The following is an 8,633-nucleotide window of genomic DNA, read 5'->3' as shown; positions in this document are numbered from 1 at the left end:
TCTATCTCTCTCTCTCTTTCTCTTTCTCTCTCCCTCTCTTTCTCTCTCTCTCTCTCTCTCTCTCTCTCTCTCTCTCTCTATCTCTCTCTCTCTTTCTCTTTCTCCCTCGAGAGAGATGTCGCGAAACACGGCGAGAGAGCTGTTCCCAGGAAACGTGGGTATCCGCGCAGCCGCGAGCGAGCGAACTATCGCGAGGTTTAGGCCGTTTAGGCAAGGCCGCGTTCGAACGTGCGCCTCAGACCCCGTTCCAGCTCGCTCCGTTATTCTACTGGCCCTTTCTTTTCTACGACAGGCCCCCCCTTCCCCCTCCTCCTCCTCCTCCTCCCTGTGTCCCTGTTGGCCGCCGACTCCAGGACCGCTGCGTCGACGCCCGCGCCGTCCCGGGTGCATTCCACGCGCGCTGCATCCACTGCATTTCGTTTCCCTTTTGCCCCGCCGCGCCGCGTCGATCCACGACGTATCGTGTATGCCCTGGACGTAAGATCTCGGCGATTTCGATGTAAATATACGATGTGTCCGCTTGCTAAAAAATTACAAACCGACGCTTTTATCCGCGTTCGGATACATCGTTGCGGCGAATCCATATCGAGATAAAGCGAAATCGACGTCTTTTTAAATTGTTTTCCCGGCTAGAGTCACGCAGATTCGAGTTTATCGTCGCGGAAACCATCCGTGAAGCCGTTTAATTTGCAAGAGTTTACTATTTACATATTTAATTATTATATTTTGAATTTTTTTGATTATTTTCGTCAAATAAATTCAAACAAGTGCAACGAAACGGCAAAGCACGGAGATAAATAAAGGAACAAGAACTCGTACCTCCCCCCCTGCTCGGCGAACGTCACGCAACGTTTGTCGCATGCAGCGACGTTCCTGCGCAAACTTCCTCCTTGTTCTACTCGCCGGACACGTCATCGTCCCTCGCTCGCACTACCGTTCTCGGACTTGCTTCACCACTTCACCAGCCAGTCTGCCGCTGTGCCGGGTCCTCCCTCCTCCGTTCCCCTTCGCACCCTGCACCCGCCCATCCCGTCCCGCTTTTCACTCGCTTATGCCTCCCCATGCCTCCCTCGCCTGCGAGCGGTGGTTCCCAGCCCTATTCCGCCGTTCATTTTCGACGTCTCTACTTTTTTCGAGGAACTGTATCCTGTATCAGTCCGGGTCTTCCGTATAGAGAATTCTTGGGCAATCGGTTTTAGCGACTACTCGGCACGGAAGTCACGCAACTACGATCTTAATTGCAATCGTAAACAGATCGTTTTATGTCGGGAAAATAAAGATCGGACGTTGCCGGAGAGCAAACGTTGGTAAAACATAATTGTCCTTATCAATTTCGAGGATACACGTATGTACTATACATATATGTACTGTATAAATATAGAAATTGGAAAGATAACGATGAAAAGTGGTATCATAATTTTCAAATACCAATTTTACCGAGTAAAAATTCCGTTTGATATTTGCGACAACTAAAATTTGCGAATAGAGAACATTTTACGTTACTATTGATATAATCATTTTATCAATATTATTGACTGCGGAAAAATTCCGGAAATCTCATCTGTGTATAACGTTTGAATGACTTTAGGAATTATTATCAATTATTGTGCAATTTTCTGCAAACTATATGAATTCATGCAGAACAGTTTTAACAGGTAAAAGTAAATTACATAATAAATATCCTATATCTGTACCGCGTATGTACATATTAATATTCATCGATAATCATTAATATACACATACGGATAAGCATAAAGTTCTAAAAATAAAAGATTTGCTAGATTTTTGTGCTATTTCTTTCGGAAAAATTGGAGAAGAAAAATTAGAAATCGCCAATTAAGAAAATATAAAATCACCATATGATAACAGATCAAATTTACAAAGAAGAGAACGATGTTATCGTCTACCAATACCAATGTATCAGAATACAGTCATGATTTTTATCGATTAAGGCCCGGTTTCACCAACGTGATTTAATCTAATCGGTCGATTAAACTCACTCTTCGTTTCTTTCAAGGGGAACAGTTGGAAAGAGACGAAGAGTGAGTTTTTAATCGACCGATTAGATTAAATCACGTTGGTGAAACCGGGCTAAGCGTCACGTGATATACGCGGTCAATTATTATTGCTTCCTCATAGAGGAAGCTTTGTTTTCGTAAATTTGTATATGAACCTTTGATTGTGTATAAAGTTGGCTCTAATTAACCAAATTTAAAAAAATTATATATTAGAAGAAACCGAGGAAAAGATTGTTTTTTAAGTTTTTGATGTCAATATGTTTAATGTGTTCTAAAACGTCGAAAAATCATTATTTTAAAAAATGTCGGTATGTGTGTATGTATATATATGTGTATGTATGTATGTGCCAAATTTACCGAAATTTCTATAACTCCAGAACTAATCAACCAAATCTTAACGAATTATATATGAAATAGGGGTAAAAAAGATTGAAGAATATAATGGAATTAATAAAAATTGCTAATAATAAAGGGGTTACCGATTTTTGTTAAAAAAAAAAAAAAAAAAACAGCCGTACACGGAGAATAGAGTTTGAGAATCGGCAGATCGTGGAGGTAAAGATGGCCGTGGGGTACATGTCCTTCTCCGCTCATGCCGACGCAAAAGGGATAATGCATTTGATACAGTATTGCGAGCCGAAGAACATTATGCTGGTTCACGGGGAATTCGCTAAGATGGAGTACTTGAAGGAGAAGATCGAACAAGAATTCGGTGTTAGTTGTTACAATCCTGCAAACGGTGAAACTTGCATTATCACATAATGCTGAGGTAAAAATATATTTTTCAATAATACAGTGTTAAACATTAGGTGACGGTTATATATTATTTTTTTATGTTTTGGACGTTTGTATTCACCTAAATAAAATAAGACAACAAATATATAGAACTGCAAAACAACTAAATATGAAAGATATCGTATCTGTCATGCATTCTTTTAGTTACCTAGATAATGTCCATCCTAGAAAGGAAGTAGATGTATGTATTGTTCAGAAATATGCTGTATATAAACATAGTATAATAGTTTTATGTTATGTGTATCATGAAACTGATAAATGTCTCTAATTTTTGGCTATTTTTCGAGAATGATGCTCATTGTCTTTCTTTACTTTCTTTAATTGCATCTTAATGAGCCGTTGAAATCGGCGATGCTTCGTTTTATAAAATCACTTCGATGGCTCATTATTAGAACGCAAGCAATAAGGGGAGATAGCAAAAGTCAATTACGAAAATCGGTCGAAATTGCAGAAATTCATTAGTTTTACTATATATGATATTGTGAAAATAATTGTTAGCAATATTATAGTGCAATATTAGCAATATTATATTAAATGTTATCGTTTTTAAAATAATGTATAGTTTATTGATAACTCGAGATAAGTAATTCATAATGTAAAAAATGATAGTCCGAAGGTCCTATTAAATTTGACTTGAAAGTGCAACTTTTAGAATAATATACTTAAACTAGTCTGGTAGATAAATCAAAATGTACATCATATTTTATACTTTAACTACATAATATATATGTACGTATGTATGATCATCAATAAATAAATAATGATATTTATTTAAAGGCGTTATCCACAGTTATTAATAGATAAGTGAAATAAACAATTTTTCGAGATTATATAATATTCAGCATCAAGTAAAACAGTAAACTTTTATTAACTATGAATATGTTTTCTAGATACAAAACGATAAATAAGTACGCAGCTAGTGTACTAAACGTACATGCCTCTTACAAAACTCGATCAATACAATAACCCTATTCTTTTTATGCAACCAATCGATTACATAGGTGAATAAAGAACCTTTGAGTGTACTATTAATGTCTAACACAGTACTTTTAAATATTCATGCAACTAACACCCTTTTCAATTGATCGACCTTTTAACAGTTTTAACGAGTTGAGCAACTAAACAAACCGGCGGCAAGAATTGATGTTAGAATATTACAATTGCGGGCAAATCGGTCGCGGCTTATATACAAGTGTTTCACGTGATCGGAGTATTCTGCATGTCATGTGACTTTCAAAAGCGCGGGCTCGGCCCAGTGATATATCTATATCTCCGTGTACGTATTATTTTGTACAATATCTTAATATTATTATACTTTGGCAAATTTATGTAATAAACTATGTATGTATATATGTCCTGCACAGTAATCATATTTAAAGCTGTACAAACACGAATATAATTATGAATGCATAACTACGTTTCAAACGACGAAATTGCAGAAATTTAAAAATGCAACATTTATTTTATTATTTAAAGCATTTTATTTGAAATATAAAAATATATAATAAAATCACTGAATTAATATTTTTCACTTTTTTTCCATGAAATTATCGTCGTGCAGTTCCTTCTAGTACTTTTGCGATTTCTGAGTCTACGTTTGTAGGTATATATTTTCAACAAGTTTATTACAATGAATTTTACTTGTTAGTATTCTTATCGCTATTTTTCTTCTTATCATACAAAACAAAAATGTGCGATCCATTCGAGTGATTCATCCCAATGAATTTTATTACTTATATATGTATTACACTTATATTATTTTTCTTTTCATCGTGCAAAAATGCTTTACTCTCTCGCTTTCGTCTCCATATATTTTTTTATTCAGATCTCGATAAGAATTTTTATTTACAAAATTATTATGTTATATGTACAAGAAATATTTATATTGTATATACCTATATGCAAATAGCTTTATAAAATTAATATTATATACAACTATTCGTTTTTATAATCGTTAATGAGTGACATTATGCAGTCACTTCTGGAAAAAGATTTACTAGGAGGTGATCTAGTAAAATATACGCCAGATGCTTATTGAATGGCGCGTTTTGTAAAGGGTCTAAGAGAGAATCCATGAGATTGTTCCAAGGCTTGGAAAATCCCATTAACCACCACAAGGAATGTAGCCCCTCCTTCGCCGTTTCGTAGTAATTTCGATCTTTTCCTTGCGAAGGAAAGTCCTTCGTGTAATTTTTGCCCACTATTTTCGCGTGCAGAAGCTTGACGACGATGGAAGCGCGGCCACCACTCAGAAGCTTAACTAGAGTGTTGTAGAACACCGCATTCACAATAGGATCTAGTCTTTTACGCGATATAAAGGCAAACATCCAGAAAAGTCGCGAAATAATCGGAGGTACAGTTAGCAGACCGTCAACTGCAACGTAATGACATCATTTTTAACAATCGTCATAAATAATTGCGTGAACCCACTTGAAAAATATAAATTTTGAACTTACGAGCTTCAACGATGCATAAACTTGCACCTTTCATGTGATCCCGCTGCGGTAGACTGCACGGCAAATTTTGGAAAGTAACTGGAAGATTTAAATTATTGCCGAATACCTCGTCTATCAGCTTTCTACCTTTGCTCTCCGTTTCGCCGAGATGCTCGCTCGACGGCTCGACACCCATATCCATGTGCTCGTATTTCGTGTTCGTGGACGCCAAGAAAGTGCTCATGAATTTATCGAGATGTTGCCCCTTCTCCTTCCGCAATTTGTAAGCCATGCTCTGATACAGAATGCCAATGTCAGGTGTGCTATAGTTTGCGAAATACGGTTTCAAGTTCGGCGTCGTGAGGAAGGTGTAGAGGAGCTCGCTGCTTCTCAGCATCGGTTTGGACAACAACTTCTGCAGAAACTCCTCGTAACGTTGACGATTAGCCGTGAGGGACAAGTGTGGATTTTTGCGTGACGGTAACGGCGAGTCATTCAATTCCTTGTCACCGTGGAATTCGGCGAGTCGCGTTCGCAGCGTATAGAAATCTTGATCCTGCCGCAAGACCGTCCACGATTTAGCCTCCGCTACGCTGTGAACGGCAATCATGTACACCGGTTGCGTGCCACCGCCGTCCACGTGTGGGACGGCGACTCGCCACGTCGTTAAGTCGCGATGATTCTTATCGCCGAAGCCTTTGATTTCGTTATACGCTCGAGCCGTGCAATCTACTTCTTCGACCGGGTAGGCGTCATGCAGTTGAAACGGCGTACCGTCGATCGTAGTTGGGCGTAAAACACCATCGACCTTGCCTTGAAGTTGATTATTGAATCGCATAGGAGTAGATGTACCTCCACTCGCACTACTGTAAACGAATATACGTGTTTAACAATTATTATATTATAATTGTGCAAATTTTATTAAGAACCAACACGTATAAGTTATGTCTAAATTTACAAGATGTAACATCCATTTAATTTTTATTCGTTAAAAAGAACGCTATTATAGAAAACTGCCATTTTTTCTGCTTTATTATACGTGGTAATTATAATTATAACTGAGACATATAATAAAAAAGTAAGCAATTGCGAAATAAAATAACAGGATTAAAATGTATGATGAGTTTAAAAAGGTATGTACATCTTAGGGATTTACTTACTTAGCTGCTGCAGTAGCTTTTGTTTGTTCTGACAAGTGACCGCACAAGAGTTTATATAACTAAAACACACAATAAATAAGTAAAGACATTATTAGAATGTAAAATTTCATTATTAAATTTAATATATCAGGATTTAAAATATTGAAAATAATATGGAAAATAAATTAAGATAAATCATCAAATGTCTTTTACTTGGTAACTATGATGGAACGATGGTAGACAAGTACTTTCTAGAAGCGCGTGTGCTTCTTGATGAGCTTGATAAAAAGGCCGTGATGTCCGCAGTTCTTGAATTTTTTCTGGTCCACCTTCCAGTACTGGAAACAAACATGTATATATGTATAATCCGTATAATAGTATTTGAAACTGAAATTATTTATTTACAAATCGCTCACTTTGTCGTATGCCTTTCGATATATGCAACGGTAAATATAAATATTCTGAGCCATCAGGATCAAGATATACCGAGTATATATTTCGAACATCTGTGTATAAGCATTTTTCAGCACTAGTCGACATTTCCGGATTTAACATACGTTTACTGAGATCGTCTAAAATTAAATAATGTAAATTATAGATTATTAAAAAATTTCTATTAGACTACATCAAACGTTTTATACGTACCAATATCTAAACAAAATTGGAAAAGATTCATGGGTCCTGATTCTTTGATGTGCTGCATAAACATATATAATAGCTCAGGATCATTCAGGATTTCATTTAAAGATGGTTTGAAGCAACTGTGCGTGATATGTGAATGCATCGCTGGATTTGTCACCCAAGATTGCAATATCGGTACGCTAATACTCTCTGCAGCGTTAGATAGAGTAGTGTCTCGGTGAGTGGATAATGTCACTAGCATATTTATATTTTCTGGATCCGCGAGCGCGTCAATTGCCGGTAAGAGCACCCAATTTGCTAAAATTTCTCGAAGTATCACCTAGAAGTACACATGAGTTGAAAGAAGCGTATGAAACAATTCTTTTTTTATACCATAAATGTCTCAAATACATAGGTATACAGTAAAAAAAAAACGTAATATCACCTTATTGTTTGTCGAGACATGTATGGCGGGTAATAAGTGCGGTAGCAGCGCGGTGACTAATCCCCGTAAATAATTCAACTCAGCTTCCCTTGAATAGGCAGCTGGATGAATTTTGGAGCTCAAGCAATTTCCGATGTAATCTCGGGGCGTTTTCACTTCAGACCTGGACATTTTGAGCAGCGCATTCCAATCTTGAGCGTGTTGTATGGCCAGGGGAATCAAGCCGTCGAAGGCGATGGTCGCTGTATTAGCACGTAATAATCGAATGGCGATATTCTTCGCCGCTGTTGTTATAGCTAAACGTAACTGTTGTATGAAAGCCTCGTTCGCCGAGATATCCGAGTACCATGTGCAGACGTAAATTTGCAGTACCTCCTCCAGAAGCTACAAAATAAATACGTTCACGTGTCTCTTGCCAACAAATAAAGAATAAAATTTGTGCGAGACGGTAAGATGTGCAACAATTAATTACTTGCTCCAATGCGTGGTCAAAGTCCTTCGGTACTTTGACCTTGGTTGAATGCGGCAGCAATTTATGCCTTTTACAGGTGTTCTTGCTGCAGACACCGCACGAATCTCTAACTTCGTATCTCGTGGTAAACTTGTCGTTTATATTGAACCTCGTCAGCAAACTGTCGACGCAATGCACCAGCTGAACGGCGTAAAGACTGGCAATCGCGTAAATACCGGCTACAATGAACACCCACGCAATGCTGCAAAAAGAGTAGAGTAATAGAGTAAATCTCATATATATATATAATTCATACATATTATTGGCAAATATGTCATTTACCTATTAAACACAACCGCGATAAACGTGATAAGGAAAACAATGATCGCCGACACTGCGGCGCTAAAAAAATATAGATCCTGCATCTCGTCGCTGTTGAAAAGCACACGATGCTAAAGAGAGATAATTTTGTCTAATAAAACATTTTTGTGGTTATATCACAGGGCCACTTTTAATCGAGGAAGCTTTCTCGGCGGCCTCGGCACACCGAGACACATCACAACAGGTCGTCTCTTTTATTGAATTTCACAAATGACAGCTTCAAATGGCGACTCTCTACGGCTACGGTGGGCTACGGCCTACGGCGCCCTGACAAGTGTTTAGGTGCTGTGAAAAGTCTCAATTGCAACCGACAATTAACGGCGAATCGCGGTGGAGAGAAACCAAGAA

At 37.8% G+C, this 8,633-nt stretch overlaps 1 protein-coding gene across 1 annotated transcript; it reads right to left on the bottom strand.

Moving 5' to 3' along the window:
• Positions 1-3,657: 3,657 nt before the first annotated feature.
• Positions 3,658-8,388, bottom strand: LOC143900081 (sorting nexin-14). Its single transcript, XM_077411036.1, has 9 exons — positions 8,247-8,388; positions 7,926-8,166; positions 7,454-7,837; positions 7,033-7,348; positions 6,804-6,959; positions 6,601-6,725; positions 6,409-6,467; positions 5,270-6,114; positions 3,658-5,187 (listed from the first exon to the last, which is right to left on the bottom strand). Exons 1-9 carry the CDS (start codon positions 8,327-8,329, stop codon positions 4,781-4,783), a joined length of 2,616 nt encoding a protein of 871 aa, XP_077267162.1. The 5' UTR covers positions 8,330-8,388; the 3' UTR covers positions 3,658-4,780.
• Positions 8,389-8,633: the final 245 nt, after the last annotated feature.

Source organism: Temnothorax americanus, unplaced genomic scaffold, assembly GCF_048541705.1.
Source record: "Temnothorax americanus isolate GAGA-0224 unplaced genomic scaffold, ASM4854170v1 Scaffold3, whole genome shotgun sequence".
NCBI classification, from domain to species: Eukaryota; Metazoa; Arthropoda; class Insecta; order Hymenoptera; family Formicidae; genus Temnothorax; species Temnothorax americanus.
This window is presented reverse-complemented; position numbering and strand designations above follow the sequence as displayed.

Coding starts and splice junctions, on each gene's coding strand:
- LOC143900081 (XM_077411036.1), bottom strand. CDS start 8,329: ATGCAGGATCTATATTTTTTTAGCGCCGCAGTGTCGGCGATCATTGTT. Junction 7,349..7,453: donor ATGTCTCGACAAACAATAAG/GTGATATTACGT, acceptor GTGTACTTCTAG/GTGATACTTCGAGAAATTTT. Junction 6,468..6,600: donor CGTTCCATCATAGTTACCAA/GTAAAAGACATT, acceptor TGTGTGTTTTAG/TTATATAAACTCTTGTGCGG.